The 25,908-nt window shown below is 38.5% G+C and overlaps 2 protein-coding genes across 7 annotated transcripts in view; both read left to right on the top strand.

Annotated features, from left to right (window-relative positions):
• The window catches only part of LOC132168844 (ARM repeat superfamily protein), a 51,732-nt gene extending 32,798 nt beyond the window's left edge, over positions 1-18,934 (top strand). For 3 of the 5 annotated variants that reach the window (XM_059579904.2, XM_059579902.2, XM_059579905.2), the window contains 24 exons: positions 2,010-2,096; positions 2,506-2,692; positions 3,427-3,470; positions 3,554-3,685; positions 3,781-3,912; positions 4,004-4,056; positions 4,135-4,183; positions 4,441-4,499; positions 11,735-11,874; positions 11,965-12,146; positions 12,821-12,949; positions 13,056-13,141; positions 13,236-13,351; positions 13,458-13,570; positions 13,764-13,887; positions 14,115-14,236; positions 15,208-15,394; positions 15,482-15,710; positions 16,177-16,501; positions 16,642-16,781; positions 17,710-17,828; positions 17,943-18,144; positions 18,313-18,382; positions 18,693-18,934. In XM_059579904.2, coding sequence (XP_059435887.2) covers positions 2,010-2,096; positions 2,506-2,692; positions 3,427-3,470; positions 3,554-3,685; positions 3,781-3,912; positions 4,004-4,056; positions 4,135-4,183; positions 4,441-4,499; positions 11,735-11,874; positions 11,965-12,146; positions 12,821-12,949; positions 13,056-13,141; positions 13,236-13,351; positions 13,458-13,570; positions 13,764-13,887; positions 14,115-14,236; positions 15,208-15,394; positions 15,482-15,710; positions 16,177-16,501; positions 16,642-16,781; positions 17,710-17,828; positions 17,943-18,144; positions 18,313-18,382; positions 18,693-18,806 — 3,141 coding nt within the window. In that variant the 3' untranslated portion in view covers positions 18,807-18,934. Of the gene's footprint in view, positions 1-2,009; positions 2,097-2,505; positions 2,693-3,426; positions 3,471-3,553; positions 3,686-3,780; positions 3,913-4,003; positions 4,057-4,134; positions 4,184-4,440; positions 4,500-11,734; positions 11,875-11,964; positions 12,147-12,820; positions 12,950-13,055; positions 13,142-13,235; positions 13,352-13,457; positions 13,571-13,763; positions 13,888-14,114; positions 14,237-15,207; positions 15,395-15,481; positions 15,711-16,176; positions 16,502-16,641; positions 16,782-17,709; positions 17,829-17,942; positions 18,145-18,312 lie in introns of all 5 variants that reach the window. The other 2 variants (XM_088516393.1, XM_088516395.1) reach the window with 2 other exon arrangements.
• A 1,858-nt stretch (positions 18,935-20,792) lies between these two features.
• On the top strand, positions 20,793-23,229 carry LOC132173040 (glyoxal oxidase-related protein). 2 transcript variants are annotated; one of them, XM_088512263.1, is made up of 4 exons: positions 20,901-21,695; positions 21,755-21,756; positions 22,220-22,536; positions 22,802-23,229. In XM_088512263.1, the coding sequence occupies exons 1-4, from the start codon at positions 20,931-20,933 to the stop codon at positions 23,227-23,229; spliced, it is 1,512 nt and encodes a 503-aa protein (XP_088368389.1). In that variant the 5' UTR covers positions 20,901-20,930. The 2 variants fall into 2 exon arrangements, with proteins under 2 accessions (XP_059440581.2, XP_088368389.1); XM_059584598.2 differs by lacking the exon at positions 21,755-21,756 and having other exon boundaries at positions 20,793-21,695; positions 22,203-22,536.
• Positions 23,230-25,908: the final 2,679 nt, after the last annotated feature.

Below are 25,908 nucleotides of genomic sequence, written 5' to 3'. Positions count from 1 at the left end.
GGTGATCCCACGATGGAGTAGAAGATGATCCATAGGCTCCTCACTCCTCTTACACATATAACACTAGTAACCACAATAACATGCCGTTTCCTTAGGTTATTCATGGTAATGATCTTTTCTATAGTAGTTGTCTAAGTAAAAAATGCCGCTCTGGGAAACTTATTCCTCCAATTACTCTTCCAGAGGAAGAAAGTGCTATCATGAGGTACAAGGACGATAAGAAAGATCTAACGTCAAACATCCTTTTCTTGGAAGGGCCTAGCAAAGCTTGTCTTTACCTTCCTGCCTCAACCTAAACGAATGCATCAAATTAAAAAAATGAAGCAAAGACATTCACTTCCCAATCTTGAGCCGCTTTGATAAAACTTACATTCCGCTTATGGGAATCACTAGATAACTCCAAGTAATATGCTACAAAAGCGTCCTTTATGAAAGAAATACTATGCAAATATGGAAAAAAAATTCCTTAAGGACTTGTTTCCCACACCACTTGTCATGCCATAATCTAATTTTAGAGCCATTTCCCACCTCAAATCTAGTTTGACTAGAAAACTCCCCTAGTTCCTCATGATATTTTTCCACAAGCTGCATATTTGGCATAAATTATGACTCTCCATTAGGCCTCTCTCTCATACACATAGTGCCAGAGCCACTTCCAAAAAAAACAGGGTTGAACAAAAGCAAATTTCGGACTTCCAACCCTCCCACAGAAATCTGAGAACAAACCTTAGACTAGCTTATCAGGTGAAATTTGAATTCATCACCTAGCTCACCCCATAAGAAGTCTGCTGTAATTTCTCTATGCAATTGGCAACACCAGTAAGAAGGGGAAAAAGAGACATGAAATACGTAGACAACGTGGAAAGTTTGCTCTTGATTAATGTAATCCTTCCACCCTTAGACAAGTACATCATCTTCTAGCTAGCCAAACGACTCTCGATCTTCTCAATAACACCATCCCAAATAGATTTGGCCTTAAAGGAGTTCCAAACGGAAGGCCAAGATACTTCCAAGGCAAAGAAGACATCACACAACTCAGAATACTGGCCAATTCGTCAACATTGTTGACACTACCCACAAGAACCAATTCTAACTTAGATAATTTTCAAACCGGATACAACTTCAAAGTATAAGAATAGGGCACGCAGGTAGCCATTTTCAACCTATTGGCTAGGACTTCGGCAATAATCTTGTAAACTCCACTCACTAGACTAATAGGTCCAAAAGCTTTAACATTAGCAGCCATGGATTTTTTTTCAGAGTTTTTAGATTTATGTTCTTCTTTCTCTATGGGTTAGGGATTCTCTTGTATACTTCCTATGTACTTGGGTTTCGTTCCTCTGTGCTTTGAATGAATATACATTATTTATATATACAAAAATGGATATATTCGGAATGAGGGCAATGAAAGTGGCATTTAAAGCTTTTTTCAAACTTGCTTCTAGCATGAAAGTCATGGAACACTCTCATAACATCTTCTTTAATCACATCCTAGCAAGCTTGGAAGAAAGCCATAGTAAAACCATCAGGGCCCGACACCTTATCACTATTTATACCTCTCAGCACCTCTATTACCTCATTCTCCTCAAACGGTTTCTCTAACCAAGCGGCCTTCTCCTCACCAATGGAATCAAAAGCACCAAGTGGCCTTCTCCTCATCAATGGAATCAAAAGCAAGGCTTCGGCCACCAGCTAAATTGTTCGGTAAACAACCTACAATAGAAATTGACAATGTGTTCCTTGATCTTAGTTTGATAAGAAGTAACTGATCCATTTACCAACAGCGACTTGAATCCATCAGTTTGTCATTGGCTGTAATTGCATAACTGGGGGTGCAACTTTGGTGGGTTGGATTCATTTGTTTGCTATCATGCAAAGCATATATAGCATAACTCCTTATGGTCTTGAGTTAATTTTAATGGTTGATTATTCTTGCTCAAATATCTGTTAATCCAACAGATGTTAACTCTGTCATAAAAGCTTACATGTCAACATTATTGTATCTATAGGAGGTCTCCGCAGCAGTCCCAAAGCTGATGAGAGAATCATCTGGTCAATACAGCGACTTCAATATTCTCTCTTCTTTGAATTCTCAGGTAAGGAAAGCAAGTTAAGGCATCTTTGGAAACTGATTTTAAGGTTTACCACATCTTTAAAACCCTTTGTTTTATAATTTTTTTTTTTCATTTTGAGAATTTACTGGTTTTCTTGTTCTTTCCAGTTGCTGATGACCCTGTATTTTGAAAAAGAGAAACCTAGTGTTTACTACATCTTTAAATGTTTTTTGTACACAACCAGACTTCCAGAGAATTCTTGATAAAAAAAAATAATAATAGTTTAAAATTTCCATGCCAAATATATTTTCAACATCATTTTCTTCTTCCATCATTGAAAAGGAGCATGTGATGATCTATCTTTTTCTTCTATTTATTTTACACAATTACAGGCAACATATTCTAACATTCTGTTTTCCTCTTTTTTCCCCCTTTTTTTCTGTTTACAAAGCTTTTTGAGAGCTCGGCATTGATGCACCTATCTGCCATTAAGTCTCTTCTTTCTGCACTGCATCAGTTGTCACATCAATGTGTGGCGGTGGCTTCAAGTGCTTTTGGACCAGCGTCAAGTCAAAAATTTGGAAGCATCAGTTTTTCAGTGGAGAGAATGGTTTCGATCCTTGTTAATAATTTGCACAGTATGTGATGCTAATGATTTTGCATTCAGTGTTTGCATATATTTATTACATGTATGGCTTTTCAAATTAATAAGGTATAAAGATAATAGAGAATGTTGTTTGTTTGATCAACTACAACGTGCTGCCATTTACATTACATACTTGCCATGTTTGAATTCTATTTGAAGTCTTTGACTTAGAAACAAATTGTTATATATATATAAACAAAAGGCACTTCTTGAGACTTCACGACAAATTCACGAGTTATATTGTAAATCTTTCATCTTTTCATAATTTTTGCCAAAAAAATAAAGTAATAACCCTACAATGGCTTCAAGTGTTGAGACTGTTATTTTCTTCCTTGTCATGTCTGATACAATGCAAACCTACTGCTGGCCTTCAATGCTGATGTTGAACCTGCATATTCTGACGTGTCAAAGCATAGTATTGCTCATGGAATTTATTAGATATAACAAAACAAGCGTTCCTGACAGACTTCACTTTGATATTTTCATTCTCTTTTAAAATCACTTAACGTATCAAAATATTTTCATTTTCTTTTGATCATGTTCCACCCTTCGCTCCACCGTTTTGGTGCAACAATTCCATGACTATTACCACAGTGATAATGTTTCCTGGATTCTTGTTGGAAGTTATACAGAGTTATGACTACTGTGTATATATATATATATTTTGGTGTTATGATTTATGTTTCTGTTATTTGATTCATTCTGAATTTATCTACTGTATTACAGGAGTGGAGCCATTGTGGGATGAAGTTGTTGGCCACTTTCTTGAGGTGATGATCTTCAATATTTCTTTAATAGCATATGGTTGTAGCACCATTTACATCCTTCTTGACATAACAGGAATATTTTGCAGCTTGCAGATAATTCTAATCAGCACTTACGAAATATGGGACTTGATGCATTGGATCAATCAATATGTGCTGTTTTAGGTTCGGACCAGTTCCAGGACAATACACCATCTGGATCCCGTAGGACATCTGAAGAGGTGAGAATTTTTGCCTCTTTATGGTTGAAGTTGGGTATTTGATTGAAAATGGGGATTGATATTGCTTGCATGGACTCTCTCTCTCTCTCTCTCAGATGGGAACCAGGCTTGCAGAGTTGAGATCACTTGAATGTTCTGTCATATCTCCATTGAGGGTTCTTTATTTTTCTACTCAAAACATCGATGTTCGTGCTGGTTCTTTGAAAATTCTACTTCATGTATTAGAGGTAATATGTTACTACCAGGGACATTAATTTTGCTTTCATTCTGTCGCAATTCTCAGCCTACTCATAATTTCTTCTCACAATCTTCTTTCAGAGGCATGGAGAAAACTTACACTACAGCTGGCCTAATATTCTTGAAATGTTGAGGTTAGCCTTTGCTTTACTATATGTGTCTGATTGCTGGTTCTCTTTCCTTGATTCATTTGATTTTCCTTTTCTGTGAAGGTCTGTAGCAGATGTGTCAGAAAAGGATCTTGTCACTCTGGGATTCCAGGTTAGAAAACTTTCCGAGTGAGATTTTTCTGAGTGCAAGATGTGCTGTTGATTTCATTACTCATTTTGGCTAAGGATATGCACATACAGATGAACAAACACGTGTATGCATATATAAAAGTAGAAATGGGCTTGTATATGCAAGAGAAAGTACATTATACATGTTAAAGAACAATCATTTGAAGTTACTATTATTTTTACTGTATAATGGTCTGGTCTGTTCTATATATCCAATCTGACTTGTGTATTTGTCTGTAGAGCCTACGAGTCATTATGAATGATGGACTTTCAACTATACCGGCAGACTACCTTCATGTGTAAGATCCTTTTGTTTTTTGGCCATGCTTGTGTAAGATCCTAAGTTTGGCATTTTTGTTACTATTTTATTAATATTTTCCTTGAAAACTACTTCTGTTTTTCATTTACTGTGTTTTGTTTTTTCATCAGTACTTATATTTTTCTTTTGGGAAAATATTTTAGAACCCCTTGTGCCTTTTCGAATTTTGTGTTTTAGACCTCAGTTTTCACTTTTTTTTAAAAAAAAAGGGGGTGGATCCTGGGTCTTTAACTGGTTTGACGGGCTCAGACCTGGTTCCTGGTTCCTTAACCAGGGATGCTACGCTGGTGTCTCCACCGGTGGCCGGTTTGATCCTGATGGCCTCTCCTGGTGTTGTTGGGCATGGTGGGTCTAATTTGGCGGCTCAGTTGTTGCCAGTAGCTTTGCATGCCGATGGTGTCACGGGTGCTTATCAATTCAACGGGCTTGTTTTATCTCTGGCCTAGTACTGGTCGGTTGTGGGTTTTTTTTTTTTTATTATTATTCATTTCCTTGTGTTCTCTCTTTCTAGGTGTTCCTTATGTATACTTCCTGTGTCCTTAGGTGTGCCTCACGCTTTTAATAAAATTTGACATTACTTGCGCGCGCGCACACACAAAAAAAAAAAAAAAAAAAAGTTTTCAATTTGGCCATTTTAGTACCTAAGTTTACAAATATCTTAAATCTAAGGCCCTAGCCATTTTCCCTCAAATCAATGACAAAAATGATATGAAAATACTATTATGCCCTTCCATTAAAAAAAGTTGAAAAAAAAAAACCTGCTAGCTGCGAGCCACCGTATTTGGTTGAAAAAAAAATTGAATGAGAAAGGCATAATAAAATTTTCAAGCCATTTTTGTTATTTGATTGAGGGAAAAATGGCTAGAGGTCTAAAATTTAAAATCTTGTAAACTCAGGTATTAAATTGACCAAATTGAAAACTGAGATCTACAAAGCAAAATCAGAAAAAAGCACAGGGGATTTTGAGATATTTACCTTTTGTTTTTTCTTCTAAATTGATGGTGCAAAATTCTGATGTTTCATTTTGAAGTTATGATTATGCAAGTCCAAATTTTGAAGTTCTTTAGTGTGATGATGTCGCATTGCCTTTGCATACTTTTGGTCTTCCATGCACTAAAGGTGATAAATTTTTGAATTTCAATAAATAAATGCAACACTGAAGTTCAACTGTAGACAAACTTACATTGTGTGTTCCTATCTCAGATTTTTGCATTATTGTAAGTACTAAGAACACAATTGAAGTTATGCCAAAATTAGAAGGGATTATGGCTTAGTTGAATTGAGTTTGTTAAGAAAAAAGCATGATGTACACTATAATATGTTTTCATCATCCGAGACAGCTATTCATTAGGGTTTCATTCATCTCGAACTTTTTTTGTAATTTCAAGGAAAATTGCATTACACTTGTAGGAGAAGGGTATAAACAATACTCAAAATGTGTTAGTGAAGATTTAGTTGTTAATTGGGTTGGAACCAAGTAGTAGGGAAAACCAAATTGAAGGTAGATGTTGAAGCTATGATATCAGTATTTTAGTTGGAATTTGGAAATATTATGTATCGTTATGATCCTGTGGTGCTGCAATTGATGAATTGTTGTGGCTGTATAGAACCTGCAGACATCATGCTTAATTGATTCTTTGGAAGTACACTTGATCATGGACCAGGTGGCTCACCCCATAAATAGTGCCCTTGAATCCATGAGGAAGTTGCAACTTTGATGTTCTCTCTCTCTCATCTGAAATGAAACCATGGATATTCTTTATAAAATAAATCACGGTCGTGCAATTTATTTCTTCTACCTCCCTATTTTCTCCTTTTTTTCTGGGTATAAAGGGTCAAAGCCATGGCTCCTCATTATTGGCTTAAGCCTTGAAGAAATGGAGTAAATAAGAGGGCTTAGGCTGGGTTCCATTGAGCGGTCTAGGGCTGGGCCTGAGCTTCAAAATTAGGTCTGTGCAGGCTTTCATATTTTAGCCTTACTGTAGGCTGACGCCCACCCTAGACTCAGCCCCCACAAAATGATCAGGTCTATTTGCAAACAAGAACTTATTCATATATGGTTGTTTTTAAGGTGAAAAAAAGAGTTGTTTTTAAGCCCAAAGGACTGCTGGGATCAGGAGTGGGCTGCTCCAGTAGAGAGGGACTGAATTTATGTCTCTCAGCTGAGGTGGCACTCAGGGAGGAGTTTGAGAAGAAATCGTTGGAGCTTAGACCTCACGTGGTTCAATTGGAGAACTCGTCGTTGCTGGCCGAGAAGCTTCTACCTGTGGGTGGAAGGGCTGGATCAGCGGAGAGGGGTATCTTTACAGAGGTTGCCGGCACCTCTGCTCGGGATGGCGTGGGGTTTATGGTCGGTGAGAACCCAAGCAACAGAGTCTACAACTCGCCGGTGCAGGGTCAGTCCACCGGAAAGGGAAAGGGCTTGTTGACTTATAGGAGAAGGCTGTTTGGGCAGAAAACATGGAATGATGTGTCGATAGGCACGTTTGCGGTTTCTGGGCAGGGGAAAGGGCTTCTGGGGTCGAGGCCGGAATCAACCCAGAGCGTGCCGGAGACGCAAGTTTCGCCGGAAAATGTCCAGAGCTCGCCGATAGGTTTGGGGGAGACCGGAACCTGTCCAGAGGGTGCCGGAGAAGCTGGGGAAAGTGTTGGGACGCAGGGGCAGGGGAAAGGGCTTCTGGGGTCGAGGCCGGAATCAAAACAGAGGGTGCCGGAGACGCAGTTTTCGCCGGAAAATGCCCAGAGCTCGCCGATATGTAGGCTGGAGACCGGAATCTGTCCAGAGAGTGCCGGAGAAGCTGGGGAAAGAGTTGCGACTTATGGGCAGGGGCAAGGGAGACTGGGGTCGAACCAGGTTTCAGCCCAGAGGATGCCGGAGATGCAATTCTGGCGGGAAAACACTCAGAACATGCCGATGTGTATTGTGGAGACAAGAGAGGGGGGGGCAAGTACGGGTGTGGGTAGTGATCAGCTCTGTGTGGAGATACCCTCTGGTCGGAATAAAGGGAAAGTAAAGGGGAGCTGTTCCCAGGAATTCTGTCGGGGGGAGGCAAGCAGTACGAGTTCGCAATTATTTGGGGGAAAAAATGGAGTGGAATGTATGCCGGCAATGGAGCCTTTAGGGACTAGCTATAGCCTGGAAGAGGAAAGTATCTCAGATTCTGTTGGGCTGGAGGAGTTAGGGCCAGGTTTGATGCCTTCAAGTTGGGTAGTTAAAAATTGCCTTAATTTCTGCCCTAAAATTGGTATTTCAGATGAAGGAAAGACAGGGGAGTTGGAGCTGTTGTTCAACTCTATTGAAGCTTCTAGGATTCAGGGCGATGCTGATTTGGGAGGCCTCTTTGCCTATGTTCCAGCCCCAACAGGATTAAAGGAGCTTAAGGATGGTGAGAGGGGCACGTTGGTGGATCATGAAGCTTAATATCGTAGCATGGAATGTGAGAGGGTTGAATGCCCTCAAAAAAAGGTTGCGTATTAGGGGTTTATTGAAAGAGTGGAAAGTAGATGTAGTATGTTTGATTGAGACGAAGATGGAGGATATTTCCCGAGAGGTGGTTCATAGTCTTTGGGGAGGCCAACATGTAGGATGGAAGTTTAAAGGGTCGAATGGTTTGTCGGGGGGGATGTTATTGATGTGGGATAGGAGGGTGGTGGAGTGTAAGGAGGAGTATGTGGGGCATTTCTCCTTGGCTTGCTCTTTTCAAAATGTGGAGGATAATTGGGAGTGGGCTTTTGGGGGGGTTTATGGTCCGAATGAGGATGGGGAGAGAAGGGCTTTTTGGGAAGAGTTGGCTGGTTTGATGAATGTGTGGGAGGTTCCTTGGTGCTTTGGAGGGGATTTTAATATCGTTCGGTTCCCTAGTGAGCGCTCCAGTGTTTCTTACTATTCCACTGGCATGATGGATTTCTCGGATTTCATCTCAGAGAACAATTTGGTGGACATGCCCTTGATGGGGGGTCAATTTACGTGGTCTAATAATCAAGAAAATGAGAGCTGGTCTAGAATTGACCGTTTCTTGATTTCCTCGGATTGGGAAGATCATTACCCTGCAGTGTCACAAAGAAGACTTCAGCGCTTGATATCCGATCATTTCCCTTTATTATTGGATTGTGGGGCCCCTCGTGGAGGTAATAAGAGCTTTAAATTTCAAAATATGTGGCTTAAAGCCGAAGGCTTTGTTGATAAGGTTAGCTCTTGGTGGGGAACTTATTCATTTGAGGGTTTACCTAGTTTTGTGCTTGCAAAAAAATTGAAATCTCTCAAATTGGATTTGAAAAAGTGGAATGAGGAGGAGTTTGGGGACATTGGGAGAAAGAAAAAGGAGCTATTGGGAGGTATTCAGGTGTTGGATGAATTGGCAGAGGAAAGAGGGTTAGCACAGGAGGAAAAGGTCCGAAAGGTGGATATGGTGAAAGAATTGGAGAACACCTTGCTTTGTGAAGAAATCCATTGGCGTCAAAAATCGAGAACTTTGTGGCTCAAGGAGGGGGACCGCAATACTCGTTTCTTTCACAAGATGGCAAACTCTCACCGCAGGTACAATCGTGTGGAAGAGTTGCGTATTAATGGTGTTCTTTCCGATGATCCAGCTGAGGTAAAAGCTCACATTGTGAGTTATTATCAAAGATTATACACGGAACAAAGCACGTGGCGACCTAGAATGGACAACCAGCCTTTTTTGTCCATAGATGAGGAGGATAATAGGTGGTTGGAAAGAGATTTTGAGGAAAAGGAAGTTTGGGAGGTGGTTAAAGGCATGGATGGTGATAAGGCTCCGGGTCCAGATGGTTTCTCCATGGCTTTTTTTCAAGCCTGCTGGGGTGTAGTCAAACATGATGTCATGGCGGTTTTTGCCGAGTTCCATCGTAGACGGCAATTGGTGAGGAGTTTGAATGCAACTTTTATTTCCTTGATCCCAAAAAAGGCAGATGCGGTGGAGATGAAGGATTTTCGGCCGATTAGTTTGGTGGGAGGGGTGTACAAAATTGTTTCTAAGGTTCTTGCTATCAGGATGAGAACTGTGTTGGGTAAGATCATATCATACTCTCAAAATGCTTTTATTGGGGGCCGCCAAATCTTAGATTCTGTCCTTATTGCAAATGAAAGTGTGGATAGTCGCATGAAGTCAGGGGTGCCCGGTGTTCTTTGCAAATTAGATTTGGAGAAGGCCTACGATCATGTGAATTGGGACTTTGTGTTGTATTTGCTGCGTAGGTGTGGGTTTGGTGAGAGGTGGAGGGCGTGGATGGAGTGGTGTATTACTTCGGTAAGATTTTCCATCCTTGTGAATGGTTCTCCGGAAGGCTTCTTTAATAGCTCAAGGGGAATTCGGCAAGGGGATCCCCTTTCTCCGTTACTTTTTGTGCTGGTTATGGAGGCCTTGAGTAAGATGGTGAATGTGTCGGTTGACCAAGGCTTTTTGACTGGTTTCTCGGTGGGAAATAGGGGGTTATCGGAGTTAGTGGTTTCTCCCTCTTTATTTGCTGATGACACATTGATTTTCTGTGAAGATTCTATCGAGCAAATCCGGTATGTGCGTCTCATTCTTCTATGTTTTGAAGCTGTGTCGGGCTTGAGAGTGAATCTTGGTAAATCTAAAATTGTGGCTATTGGTGAGGTGGAGAACATAGGGGTTTTAGCTAATATTCTTGGGTGTAGTGTTGCCGACTTGCCGATGAAGTATTTGGGTCTCCCTCTTGGGGCGGGACATAAGGATAAGGTTATGTGGAATGATGTGATCGAAAAAATGGAGCGTCAGATGGCAGGTTGGAAGAGAATGTATCTCTCTAAAGGAGGCCGTTTAACTCTCATTAAGAGTACGCTCTCTAATCTTCCGACTTACTTTTTGTCTCTGTTCCCAATTCCTATAAGTGTAGCTAAAAGACTTGAGAAAGTACAAAGAGACTTCCTATGGGGAGGGGTGGGAGAAGAGCATAAGCTACATCTTGTAAATTGGGATCAAGTCTGTCGTCCCCTTCGGTATGGTGGGCTTGGCATTCGTAAGTTGCATCATTTTAATCAAGCGCTTCTGGGTAAATGGCTTTGGAGATATGCTAATGAGAGTGAGGCTCTATGGTATAAGGTTATCAAAGCTAAATATGAAGATCAGGAGGGTGGTTGGTGCACAAAGGAGGTTTCGGGTTCCCATGGTGTGGGTTTATGGAAGCACATTAGGCAAGGTTGGAATTTTTTTGCCAAAGGTATTCATTATGAGGTGGGGGTGGGTTCAAAAGTTCGCTTTTGGCATGATATCTGGTGTGGGGACTCCTCTTTGAAGCATGCTTTCCCGTCTTTGTACAGCATAGCCAGACATAAAGAAGCTTGGGTGAAGGATAACTTTATTTGGAGGAATGGGGTTGTCGAATGGAATGTCATTTTTGTGAGATCGGTTCAGGATTGGGAGATGGATTTGATTTCCTCCTTTTTTGACCGGTTGTATTCGTACAAGATATCCTTAGGTGCTATGGATTGTATTCGATGGTCTTCGTCTAAGAAAGGCATTTTCGAGGTTAAGTCCCTATTCAAGGCTTTGTCCAAATGTGATCATGATTTGTTTCCTTGGAAGAGCATTTGGCGGACAAAGGTGCCATTGCGAGTGGCTTTTTTCGGGTGGACCGCGGCCTTAGGCAAAATTTTGACTCACGACACCCTGCGGAAGAGGAACATAGTGGTAGTGGAATGGTGTTGTATGTGCAAGAAGAATGGAGAGTCGGTTGATCATCTTCTTCTCCATTGCGAGATTGCAAGTGTTCTTTGGCATACTATTTTTGATCGGTTTGGGCTGTTTTGGGTCATGCCTTGCAAGGTGAGGGGCTTGTTCGATTGTTGGTGGTCGGGAGGAAGTTCTCGAAGCGCGGTAGTGTGGAAGATGATCCCTTTGTGTCTTATGTGGTGTATTTGGAATGAAAGGAATGCTAGATGCTTTGAAAACTCCACTAGGACTATAGAGGATTTGACTCATTTTTTCTTCTTTACTTTGTATTCCTGGACGGCCGCTTGGCTAGCTCCTATAGGAATTAGTTTCTCTGATTTTCTTGTTCATTTTTCTCCCTCTTAGGCGCTCTCTTGTATACTTCCCGTGTATATGGGTTGCGCCCCTCTGCGCTCTTTTATATCATATTTACTTATCAAAAAAAAAAAAAAGCAACATGGAGAATTATGTGGAACACTGTTTACACATGTTGGTCATACTGATATTTATCAGAATATTGCAGGTGTTTAGATGTGACCGGGGCCTACAGTGCTCAAAAGACAGAGTTGAATATAAGCTTGACTGCAGTCGGCCTCTTATGGACTGCAACTGATTTCATTGCGAAGGGGCTTGTTCATGGGCATGGGGGGGAAAAGGAAACAGGTTAATGTCATTGTAAACTAATTAGCTCATCAATTGCCTTTGCTTTAATTTCTTAAAAAGTATTTGGTTTTTGCTCACTGTATATTTTAGGAATTTTGGATGTGCATTCTATTCCAAAGCAAATGGATGGTGAAAAAACAGAAGAACTAGCACTCAACATTTCTTATACTGTGAACGAGCAATCTTCCCTGATAAATATAGTTGACTGCAACAAGTTGCTATTCTCCGTTTTCTCGTTACTTCACAAGCTTGGAGCTGATGATAGGCCAGAGGTAGGATAGCATGTCTGTGATAATTGATCTCATTGTACTATTAAACACTTTTTCATTGGTGCCTACTCGTCAAAGTAAGGCCTGAAGATTCCAAGTGATGGCATTTATTTGTGTGTAAACCGATGCCCTAGAGATTGTTTCTTGGATGGTTCTACTATTTTCATATTATAACATGCTTGTTGATTTATCAGTTATAGCATCATAAATGTGTCTCTTGTGGCCTTTAAAGAGATAATCAGAGTACTGATGCCTCAAGTAGATTCAATTTGCACAAGAGTGCTTCTATGTTTCTTTTAGTTAGAAACTTTAGGATCTGGATGTTTAGGCCCAGTTTGGCATTGCAGTTGGGAGAGCCAAAAGCTCTTGTAGGCCCTGAGAAAAGCTTTCAGCAAATTACTTGTGTTTTTGCCATTACATGCAGAAGCACATTGCTCAACAGATGAAACTAACGAGCAGTCAGAACAGAGAAGTAGAAAATTGGAGCTTCTCCAGATAATGAAAAACTTGCTTTTTCCCTTCTCCTTGCATAATTATGGATCATCCCTCCCAGTTTTTCCATTTTGTTTTGCATATTGGTTACCATTCACCCCCTCCAATGAAAGTGATTGTGTAACATTTACACCATTGAGGCTGTTTAGTATACCCATCATGTCTGAACCCACTCTACGTTTCAGGTCAGGAATGCAGCTGTCAGGACACTTTTTCAAACTCTCGGAAGTCATGGGCAAAAACTATCAAAAAGTATGTGGGAGGATTGTCTTTGGAATTATGTTTTCCCTACATTAGATCGTGCTTCTCACATGGTAAGCTGAATTGGTATTTAAATATCAAGTTGAGAGCTTTTTTACTCTCTACAAATTTGATTTCTTTTCTTCTTCTTTTTTTTCTTTTTTTTTTTTTTGGTTCAAGGCTGCTACTTCATCAAAAGATGAATGGCAAGGGAAAGAACTTGGAACTCGTGGAGGAAAAGCTGTTCACATGCTCATACATCATAGGTAAGTGAAGTTGAAAATATTAATCTTGATTTGAAAGGTTTTTCTATTTTACCCCAATTGTAATAACATATCCTTATTTTTAATGAATATGCAGTCGTAACACTGCTCAGAAACAGTGGGATGAGACACTTGTACTGGTCCTGGGTGGAATAGCTCGAATATTACGATCTTCCTTTCCTTTTCTCAAAACCTTAAGCAATTTCTGGTCTGGTAGGTTTACCATTGAGTTTTTCTGTATCTGGCTTTTTTTTAATATATATATTTGATCTTTCTGTTATGAGTCCCACAAGTATGAGATTATGTTTCATTTCTGCAGGATGGGAATCTCTGCTCCTTTTTGTAAAGAATAGCATTTTAAATGGTAGCAAAGAGGTTGCTCTCGCTGCAATTAATTGTTTACAGACAACTGTTCTTTCTCATTCTCTTAAGGTAATCATCAATTTTTCTGAACTAGAGCTACTGTTTTGATTGTATAGTAAAATGTCTTTTAATTGCATTTTGTCTCCCTACAATGCCTTTCATTGTTAACACAGCATTCTTTGACTTCTACTTAATATACGTACAATTGAGTAGCATCAATTAGGTATACTCATTATAGCACTGAATAAACTGTATGAATCAGGGAAACTTGCCGGAGCCATACCTTAACTCAGTACTTGATGCATATGAGTTTGTTCTTCAGAAGTCACCAAACTACAGCGATAATACAGCCTGCAAGGTCAAGCAGGAGATTTTACATGGTCTCGGTAATCATTTATTCAACTTGGACTTTTGGTTAGGTTCGACGAATATTTACATATAATGCAAGTGCGTGAATGCATGGAAATGGTGTATCTGTTATTCATCCTTACTATCCTGCGTAGTGTATTCATGATATGGTTAAGGAGAAACTGTTAATGTTGTCTTTGCTACTCTAACTATGAGGGAACCAGCTCTTCAACATGCTTATGTTCTTCTCTATTTGTATAAACAGGAGAACTATATGTCCAAGCACAAAAGATGTTTGATGATAGCATGTATACACAGTTGCTAGCAATCATAGATTTGGTGGTTAAGCAAGCCATAATAACTACTGATAGCTTTGAAACTGAATTTGTAAGTATGATTTCGTACTCAACCCCTTTCCTTTTTACCTTCTTTTTTATTTTTTTTTATTTTTTATTTTTTCCTTTTGGGGGAATCTTTGATTATATACTAGCCATTGTTTCTTATTCATTCTGTACTGCACTTTCTCTAACCTGAGAAAAAAATTTATTATCAAAATAACACAGCCTAAAATAAGTCAAAAGGTCTCCATGCTTTCTGCCAGACTGCCACTATTGAGAACCGAGAAGAATGTGATATTGTTTTAGAGTTGAGACGTCATTTGAGGGAAGTTGAATTTAAGATGTCTTCAACAAGTAGTGTACTTGGTCGAGATCAGAAATTAGCATGAAGTGGCAATGACACATTGTTAAAACCATCCTCCCCTACCCTTGAGAGAATTATGGTCTTGCACATTACCTTCATTTATTTCAAATCTATTGGGTCCACTGTATCAAGAAATTCATTATAGGAATCAGTTTTGATCTTTTTATTACAATTCCTGTACTTTCACGTATTCTTGGCAAGTTTTGGTGGTTTAGCTGTCATGTGGGACTGTGTTATTAGTGATAGTAGAACTGTAGTGCTATAGTTCTGTCAGAGCTTCCTCACCTTCTTCCTTTTCTATAATAGAGCAAAGTAAAAGAAATGAATTAAAAAAAGGAATGAAAGAGGGATCAATTGTATTTGAAAATAAGCGTCAGTGGAAAATTTAAGTTGGCTGACGAATTAGCATGCTAGTCTTGTAAGAGCCTGAACTTGCATCCCAGAAGTTCTGTCAGAGTCCTTATGCCATCTCATACGTAGCCATCTCTTCCTCTACCTTGCTGTGCTTTCAAAGGAAAGAAAATAATGATACAGCCGTTAGCTACTTCTCAGAGTTTGTAGTAGTAGTAGCAGGAGCGCATCAGGAATACTGATGCTATTCAATTATCTCCATGGATCAAATTTTTTTCCCTGAAATCCATGTTGCTTTTCTCTAGGGACACATTCCACCCATACTACGGACTGTACTGGAAACCTTACCGCTGTTATGTCCAACTGAGCACATTTCTTCAATGTGGCTTACTCTCCTTCGGGAGCTTTTGATATATCTTCCAAGAGCTGATTCTCCCTTACAAAATGAGGAAGATGAATCAGAGCATGCCAGCACGAGTGATCATATGCGAGGTATAAAATTTAGTTGCGGGAACATTCGCTAGATTTTGATTTTACCTTCAACTAGCAAGTTCAAAATTTATGCCCTATTTTTCACAGATGCCAACATGAAGACAGTTGATGACATACCTAATGGCACTGCTTCCATATCACAAACCAAAGTGGAAGCTCCATCTCTGAGTTCTGGTTCAACAACAGCTTTACCAGCAGGAATCCCAAGTTATCTGTTTGCTGAAAAGCTTGTTCCTGTGCTGGTAGATCTTTTCCTACAGGCACCAGAAATTGAGAAGTATATCATATTTCCTGAGTTAATTCAAAGTCTTGGAAGGTACTAATTACTGTAGTCTGTGGTGCTAAATTTCCTGTTCTCAATTATAATATTTTGGAAAAGGTGGTAGTTTTTGGATAGTAGGTAGTGAATCTACTACTAGAGGGGGATAATCTTTTAGAATCTGCAATTCTACATGCGGTGTCGTATTGTAACTGGAGATGATTAGGCACTGTTCTGGCTTCTTTTAACAACACTTAAAAAGCTTTTTTTTTTCATGGTGTCATGACATGGATGGGTAATGGATGGATCATGGCGAACAAAGAATTTCTCGATAATGACTATTGAAGCATATGTGAAGCTATATGCATAGTTAATGATATGTAGAATAAAATATTTAATAGCATACATAAGGTTGAGCGTCCTTGCACTTATCCTTGTTAAACTGTTTCTTATTTATTCCTTGTTTGTTTTAGGATTCAAAACTATTTACACAAGTAATTAACCGGATCAATCCTCTTTTTAGGTGTATGATGACAAGGAGAGACAATCCAGATGGTGCACTTTGGAGAATAGCTGTTGAAGGCTTCAACCACATTCTAGTTGATGATGTCAGTAGATTAACTGTTAATGGTGGACCAACTTCAAATATTAGTAAACCTGCACGAACATGTATCTGGCAAGAAGTTGCAGATGTTTGTGAAATATTCCTCGTTGGATATTGTGGGAGGGCTCTTCCTTCCAGTTCTCTGTCACCTGTAGCACTAAGGGCTGATGAGTTGCTTGAGATGGCCATCCTAAACATTCTTGGTGACAATATTCTTAAGTCACCAATTGATGCACCTCTAAATGTAATCTCCTCTCCTATGTCGAATATAGAAACCTGAGAAGCATTGCTTCAAATCTGAGGCTTCAGAGCAGCTTATTTCCTTTTTCTTTGTTTCTTTCTCTCCTTTTTTTTTTTTCCTAAAACTTTTGTTGTTATTCACAGATTCTGCAACGACTAGTTTCCACCTTGGACCGTTGTGCATCACGCACGTGCTCGTTGCCTGTTGAGACTGTGGAACTTATGCCTTCCCACTGTAGCAGATTTTCCTTAACTTGCTTACAGAAGTTATTTACCTTGAGCAGGTAATGTGATCCTATTCTTGACATATTTTTCAGTATCTAAATATGTGAACTTTAGTGTTCTATTGCTTTGGTATCAAACTTGATGGCTGACCATTTCAAGAGAACTTGTCCAAATTCCGGTCTATGAGATGGTTCCAATCTTTCTTTGTTATTCTTGGTCATCTGCTTTACTGGGACCTGAATGCCAATGCCAAATGCTTTTGTCACAGCAGGCAAATAATGAAGTTAAATAGTATGATAATGGTCTTTTAAATGAAATAAATACCTTGAGCAATCAGTTGGTCCCATCAACTAGAATTACCATCTTTGTGCAGATACTATCAGTCTACCTGACTGCCTTCCATAAGGCATCCCCTTTCCCCTGTACTTCTTTACGATGTTTTTTTGTTACTAATGAATGAAATGTCTTTTAGTTATCCATGAGCGTCAGTTTTCTCGATATATTTTTATGGGAAAAATAGACTTACTCCCCATGAACTGCTAGGTCATTTGCAGATAGTCGCCCAAACTACCATTTGTGATACTTGACCCGATTAAACTACCATTTATTTTTTTTGGGTGGTTTCCCCTAAAGCCTGAAGGGTGGATTAGCCACCCCCAAAGGGATGCAGGGGTGGCCGAACTAGCCCCCAGGGTTGCGGTGTGGTTCTGCCAGCCCCTTAGGTATTTCAAATAAACAATATACAAGTGTGCGTCACGTGCGGCATTTTCCATATACTTTAACGTCAAATACAAGTAAAGGGTGCCAACTGCACAAGAAGAAAAAGAATGTAGTTGGAGGGGGTCAAGGGTAACAAATGGTAGTTTGGGTGTAAGTGCAAATGAGGTGTCAGTTCTAAGGGACCAAGTGTATTTTTCCTAACTCCTGGCAAAACAATTGTATTGAGATTTGGAATACTGATTTGATCATTCATGATCCGAGTTACAGCAAAGAAACCGACAAGTGGAATTTGACGAGATCTGAAGTCAGCAAAATCTCAATCATGATGCTCATGACCAGATGCGAATACATCTTGAACAGATTTCTCGCTGATGAGAATGACTTAGGTATGTAGCTTTGAAAACTTCATATATGATTTATCAAATGTTAGTAATGTTCCTCTTCTGTCCATTTTGTCTTCAAGATTATACCCTCTTGAACCGCCTCTACTGTTCCTGCAGGGGAACGTCCATTGCCAGCAGCTAGGCTTGAAGAAATAATCTTTGTCCTTCAACAACTGGCCTGTCTGATTATTCATTCGGACACAGCATCCGTTCTTCCCTTGGATCCATACTTGAAAAGTGGACTAGCAGAGGAAAACCACGACAAACGTCCACATCTACTTGTTCTATTTCCCTCTTTCTGTGAGCTCGTTATATCAAGGTGAGAGATAGTATGAAATAATGTCAAAAGGGATGATATCAGTGAGAGGCATTATATATATACCCCGAAAATTCAGATTGCATGGTGCAATGATAAAAATTTACTATCAAATGCTGTTTCCAGTGTTCCACGAAGTAAGCTTATCCTTTCCATCTTTTTGATGAACAGAAATGCAAGAATAAGAGAGCTTGTGCAAGTACTTCTCAGACTCATCACCAAGGAGTTGGCACTTGAAAAGGTTAGCTTAGCCAGTTGAGTGGTGGAAGAAAAAGAATACACGTTGACAAGATCCAATCCTCAGTAGCCACATCATAACGTTATTTGTTTATAAAAAAAGGTTTAGATCAGGAATTTTCTCATCCTCCATTGGTTCAGGGTTGTATAGTAGTTAATTTGTACATTATAGGAAAAATGTCAATTTTGTTATATTTGTCAGGATTATCATTTTGTGGATTACGAGCATGGGTATATCATTGGCCCCTGGATTGAATGTAACAGATGTACGTATACAGTTTCATTGATTCAGTGTACACAACATTTATTGAAAGCTTGAGACTGGCTCAATTTTTGAAGGACGACTTGAAGACGCACTGGAACCTGAGCTGCAGTTTGAAATTATTTTGTTTTATTTTTTGGGGGCCACTACCCCAATTGCTTACTAATATTAAATTGTATGAAGGCTTGTAGACTAATATTAACCTGCTGGGAGGGGGACTATTTGTCAAGGGCTTCTTTCGAATGTATTCTAGTGTCAACTTATTTATATATAGTTCAAGTAGATTTGACGTTTTTGAGGGAGCAAATATTTTGGGTTTTAAATAATTGGTGTAGGAAAGATGAAATTTCAATATCCAATGAGATCTAATACAACATGCTAAGAAATTATTCAAGTTATAAGTTTAATTAATCTAATCATATTATATTAATCATTGACACTTTCATATTCATATTCATATTCAACAATGTTCAACTCGAATATGAGTCCATCACCACAGCCACCTCAAATGGAAATCCTTTACCTAGTGCCACATTATAATTACCAAGAGACTAACACTCACGTATAAGTCCATAACCACATAGCTTGCACTAGCCCTCAAATCGAAATGATCATGTCATCATCAAGAAAACAATACTCAGAATGGTGTACGCAGACCACAAGATGATACAACTTTTGTTTGCACCTAGTATAGTTAAAAAAACAAAAGAACATTGTGATTTTATTGGTTGTTTTACATGTTACAAGTGATTAAAAATCTTAGTATTTGTAGTACTAGCACTCCTTACTAACTCGATTAATAGTAGATTGTAGAAATAAACACGAATTCTACTTACTTAACAGATGATTTTTTTTTTTTTTTTTTTTTTTTTTTTTTAGGGTTGACCATGGTTACTCCCAAAATGATTATTCTTTTGAAGAATTCTTAAAAAAAAAAAAAAAAAAAAAAAAAATTAAACTACGTCACTAAAATTTTTGCATTTCATTTATTTACTGCTTTATTTAATTTTTAGTGAAATTATGTGTGGTTGCAAATCCCGCTAAGTGTTATTTCGGGCCATTTAAAGAAGATTTTTTTAAAAAAAAACATTATTGATTGTTTACACTATATCTCATGGTGTAATATGAATAGTATTTTAAAATTCTTGAGATTTGTTTCTTGAAAATCTCTGCCGCCTCTAGACCGAGTCATGACCTTTATGCACAAATGCCACTTGTCACTCAGCCCATCAATGAATCTAAGAGTCTGTTTGAAATTACGTTTAAAGGGCTTAAAAGTACTTTTAATACTCAAAAAACGCGTTTGAAGAAAAAATTACTTATTTGGTAAAAAAATTAAAAGCACTTTTAAGGGTTCAAAAAGCCTTAAAATGACTAAAGCGCACTTTTGGCAAAAGCTTAAAAATGAAGCTTTTGCCCAAAAGCTCTTTTTTACTAAATACATATATCTAATTGACAATGGGGAGAATAGTTCTCCCAAGGACTTTCAAGCTTATCTGCGGAAACAATGGATTGAGACCTCTATGGTACTAATATTTATATAACCTATTTTTTATTTGTATATATACATATATAGTAATCTATAATGCATACACGACCAAGCTAACGAGTTGAGTTGAACTTGTTCACGAACATTAACCGATTCAAGCCTAGTTTTATACACGTTTGTATTGTTTAATAATTGCACACAATTTATGTTTATAAACGACCTATTTAATAAATAAATCGAGTTCGAGTCGAGTTGTATTTAACAACAATGCTAAGCATATATCCATGCACATAAGTAGATAGATAGATTACACTAAGCCCCCAAGTAAATAGATAAAGAAATAATATGGCTAGCTAGCATCTTGCGGAAAAGGAAATGAACATGATTTCAGCCGCAGATATGCAAGTTCAAGTATCATCTTTCTTGAGCTTATTATATGATGTCCTTCATGCATGAGTGCATGCATGCATTCCTCTGTGATGAGCTGCGAAGTTTAGGAGCCCCTGCAAAGATTAGCTTTTCCCTCCCTTATTATTATATTATTATTTTCATAACAGTTTCTCTTATATAAATATTCACATTTTCTTCACTCAACTGCATCCCTCCAAAACTTAATCTTAATTTCTCTCTTCCCTTAATTACCATACTGCCCTGCCCACCGACATGATCGCACCACTCTTCCTAATTTTAGCCTCATCCATTCTTCCTTTCACTTTGGTTTTCTCTCAAACGCTGCCGCCGTATCCCGGCGCCCGCGATGGCGAGTGGGAGCTTTTGCAAGCATCCGTCGGCATATCCGCCATGCACATGCAACTCCTCTACAACAACAAGGTCATCATGTTTGACCGGACCGACTTCGGCCCATCTAACCTCTCGCTGCCGGACGGCCGGTGCCGGTATGACCCCTCCGACGACGCGTTGAAAGTTGATTGCACCGCTCACTCTATCTTATACGATATTGGCACCAATACTTTCCGGGCTCTCACCGTACAAACCGACACGTGGTGCTCTTCCGGGGCTGTTCTTCCCGACGGGACCCTCATCCAAACCGGCGGCTACAACGACGGCGACCACGTCATCCGCTCGTTCACCCCCTGCACGGGCGAAAACTGTGATTGGTTTGAGGTTCCAAGACACTTGACCGAACGGAGATGGTATGCGTCCAATCAAATACTGCCAGATGGTCGGATAATCATTGTCGGAGGGAGACGACAATTCAACTACGAATTTTACTCTCAAATCCAACAAGATTCTACTTCATCGTACCCAGGAACTTTTCGGCTTAATTTTCTACTACAAACCGCGGATCCAAGTGAAAACAATTTGTACCCATTTCTACACCTTTTGCCAGACGGAAACTTGTTCATTTTCGCTAATACACGGTCGATATTATTGGATTATAGACATAACCGTGTGGTGAAAGAGTTTCCTCCCATCCCCGGTGACGACCCTCGTAACTACCCGAGCTCGGGCTCGTCGGTGTTGCTTCCTCTCGACGAAAACAATGGTAATGTTGTTGCTGAAATCATGGTGTGTGGCGGCGCACCGCGGGAGGGGTTCTTGCAGGTAACGTTATATACCACTTATTTAAAAAATCTATATTTTGATCATTTAATTTATATTAGGGGTAACTTCACTTTAGACTCCTGAATTACCACGCGATTTAAGAAGTCTCCAAACTTCAAAACCTCTTAATTTGGGCCCCTAAACTTTCAATTGCAGTCAATTTGAATCCCTCCGTCAGATTTAGCCATTAACTTTCTTGATTTACCCCTAAAAAGACAAAAATATCCTTCTTCTTTTTTTTAACTTTATTTATTTTTTAATTTTTAATTTGGAATTTTATAAAAAAAGGTTAGAGGTATAAACGTTATTGTTTCACTTTTAATGAATCGCTTGGTAATTCATGGGTTTGAAGTTACCCCGTGTGGGCTTAAACTCTCTTAATAAGATGAAAACCAATACTTAAAATATTTAATTGAAATCTGATACCATATTAAATCATTACTTGTCCAACAAAATTTAAGTTGATAAGAAGACAAAAATTTAATTATTTAATTTATATTCTAATAGGTAACACAATATGGGAGCTTCACGCACACCCTTTCCACGTGCGGCCGATTAAATGTGAGCGATGAGAACCCTAATTGGGTCATGGAAGACATGCCAATAGCACGAGTGATGGGTGACATGTTGCTTCTTCCCAACGGAGACATCATTATAATCAATGGTGCAGGACATGGGACTGCTGGTTGGGAAAATGGTCGGGATCCTGTGAGAGAACCAGTCATCTATCGCCCTTTTGCGGCCTCCGACCAGCGCTTCTATGTCATGTCAGCCTCGTCAAAGCCAAGACTATACCATTCCTCAGCGATTTTACTACCCGATGGGCGAGTTTTGGTTGGAGGTATAGTTATTAAATCACCACTAATCTAAAAATGCTTAAGCTGATACGACCGAAATAGATAAAATTTAATCACTTAATTATATTTTGACTCTCTTTCACGTGTGGGCTTAAACTCCCTCTTAATAGATTAAGTTCAACACGTAAAATATTTTAATTGAAATAATTAAGGGGTGAAAACATTTGCTTGAATACCATATTAAATCACAACTTATCCTAAAAGTTTAAACTAAAAGATAAATTTAATCATTTAATTATATTCTAACAGGTAGTAATCCGCATATATACTATAACTTCACTACCATGGAGTTCCCGACTGATCTAAGCCTAGAGGCCTTTTTGCCGCCCTATTTAGCGGCAGGCTACAGCCTGATTCGGCCGATAATCATGTCACTAAACGAGGTTGTAAGGCACGGAGAGTTTTTCACGGTGATGTTCACCGTACCGGAGTATTTGACGGTGGAGGCTATTTCTGTGAGGATCATTGCTCCGTCCTTTACAACACATGCATTCTCCATGAATCAGAGGATGGTGGTGCTGAGGTTGATTGCAGTTTCACACTTGACAAAATGTACCTACAATGCAACCGTGGTGGGGCCATCGACGGCTGAGATTGCGCCACCAGGGTACTATATGTTGTTTGTGGTGCATGCTGGTATACCAAGTTCTGCAGGAATGTGGGTGAAGGTGCAGTGATTGGGTTGTGATGGTGGGTAGGTGACCTGCTTGTAAATGCTAATTAGAGGCTTTGTTGCTGTCCTATATACTTGTGTAACTCTAGGGGTTGTGTGGAATGTGTGTGATATACAGACAATAATAACAGTTGGGCTTTAGTTTTATCTAAGCTAGACAGCTCCCAAGCTTGACTTTTCAAATGGTTTGGGCTCATATGGATTAACATAATATAATCATATAGTAAATTAGTTGTGTATAAAGTTTGTCCTGATCATTATTTGAAAACAAAATTATCAATTGAAAAATGTTTTCGATTTCAAAAGGTGATTTAAAATAACGATTTTAAGACGTGCAATTTAAAAACACGATTTTTAAAAACATTGTTAAGCCTTTGGTAAGATCGTACTTTCACCTTTAAAATTGTGTGTTTTTTTTAATCTCATTGTGTGCGTGTATATGAAAGCGCAATGCTAAATGTAACCAAAACTCATTGAGCCATATGATTTTGCATATTAAAATGTATTTTTAAACAAAATCGTGAAAAATAGTTGTTTGAATTGAGTTTTAAAAAACAATTACGATTTGAAAATAAAAAAAAAAAAAAAAAAAAAAAAAAACACACACACACACACACATTTTTAAATTGCAAGCAAATGAGTGTTTTTAAACATGCATAATTTTAGCGCCCAAATGTGGTTTTAAAAGCCAAACCTCAATTTTGTGAAACATTTAAATGCATTTTTAAAAATCACGTTTTTCATTAACCACGTTTTAAAATTGTTGTTATTCCGATCAACCAAATGAACCAAATTTGAACTTATATGGACGGGTTATGGCTACAAGGAAAAAGAAAGGGGGGGGGGGGAGGAATACATCCACCGTTTTTCTTATAGTATTCCCAACAGGCTTCCTATATGGGGTTCTCTTCCTTAAGTTTAGGAAAACTGTCAAAAAAATCACAAAAAATCACCCATAGCATAGTGCTGGAAATGATCTGATGGTAACCTTTATTCTGGATTTCATGTTGTGTTAAGAGTGGATCTCTTAATGCTTTTAAGTTTTGTTGCGTAGACCTCTTGCAAGTACTTTTGACGTGTTGGAAATGAAAATCTTTGATCTTTTCAAAACAAAAGTTTGACTTTTAGGCTAAAGTTTAAGTTTTGTTTCGAGGTATGATTAGTGTTTGCATCAATGAAAGAATGCCATTTTAGGCCTTATAACATTTTAAATGGGTTAAAGATATGATCTTTTCGAAGTAAGGAGTTCTCTACTTAAGATCGTCCCAATAGTTTGAGAACTGTCTGAACGGGTTAGACCGTACCAACGGTCCAAAACTGACCTAACCGAACTGTCCGATCGTCCTCGAACGATGGAGGTTTCCAACTAAATGTTTGAATTGCCCATACAATTTAATGACACTTTTAAAACTCTAACTACATAGGTTGTCCTATTTAAGGGTAATGATGCGGTCCAATACTCATTTTTTTCCATATTCAAAAGCCATAAATAGAGAGAGAGAGAGAGAGAGAGAGAGAGAGAGGCTAGTACTCTTGAAGGCTGGTCTCTCTTAGCTTGGAGGACAATATACCTAAGGCTAATAAAATCTCTAACCTCTTCATTTTTCATGCATATTTTACTGTTTGACTCGTACCTAAGCATGCTTAATTGTTTGTTTAAGAGAAAAACATGTGATTTATTAAATTGGGTTGTTTTTATAGAAAAATGAATTAATCTTGCATGAGAACGAATGATGGACTTTATATTCCAGAATAAATAGTGATTAATTAAGAGATTATAATACAATGTTTTTAATCATTCATGCACAGTGTTTTAACAATGGGTGTAATAACTAATAAATAAATATCACCTTTGAATGTTTTGAATGATGTACAAGAATGAACTAGGTTGATATATGCTTCTGTGGTGTATTAAGTGTTCTAGGACTTACGTGATTAAATTGATGTTAAAAGGTTGCATGAAACTATGATTTAGGTTGATTTTGTGGGTTTTATTTCTTACCCATTATGCCTATCCATTTTTTAAAAATATTTTTATATTTTTATTTTTTAATTTTTAGGTTTTTTAATTCTTTATATATATGGCATATCGTCACATGTAAGCTTTTTATTGGGTTAACGTGGAGTTTCGTCAATTTTATGGACGGATTTTAGACAGAAGTATCATTCTCCATTTTTAGCCACAAGCAAGGTATTATAAACAATACAAATTGAAACCGAAGTAAAAAAAAAAGTAAAGCCCTTAAACCGCAATGGAGTAATGAGCGCTTAATAATAATAATAATAAGTATTTATCACATACTAAAAAACACATTCCACTTTTATAGAAGCCAATTTATAAATATATTTATGTCATGGTCTTAGCACAATTAGTTAGTTAATAGGTTTGTCATCAATAATGGTGGTTCAATGGTATGAAAGAAATTCTTAAGTAGCTGGATTACTAGGTGTGGTTCGAATCCTGCAATAAGAATCGTCAAACAAGCATGGCTAAGTGTTAGTGGCCTTATATCCCACTAATGCTTAATGAGCCTGAGTTAGACTATGATTCAATCGAGTTTAAAGAGGACATGCGATTTTTCACCTACCCTTCTTGTTGTTGGTTCTTTTGGCTTGGTGCTATATGTTTATGCTCAAGTAGAGTACACATAATTAGAGTCTATTTAAGATTGCGTTTAAAAAA

Source organism: Corylus avellana, chromosome 1 (genome assembly GCF_965113065.1).
Source record: "Corylus avellana chromosome 1, dhCorAvel1.hap1.2, whole genome shotgun sequence".
In the NCBI taxonomy this organism is placed as follows: Eukaryota; Viridiplantae; Streptophyta; class Magnoliopsida; order Fagales; family Betulaceae; genus Corylus; species Corylus avellana.
This window is presented reverse-complemented; position numbering and strand designations above follow the sequence as displayed.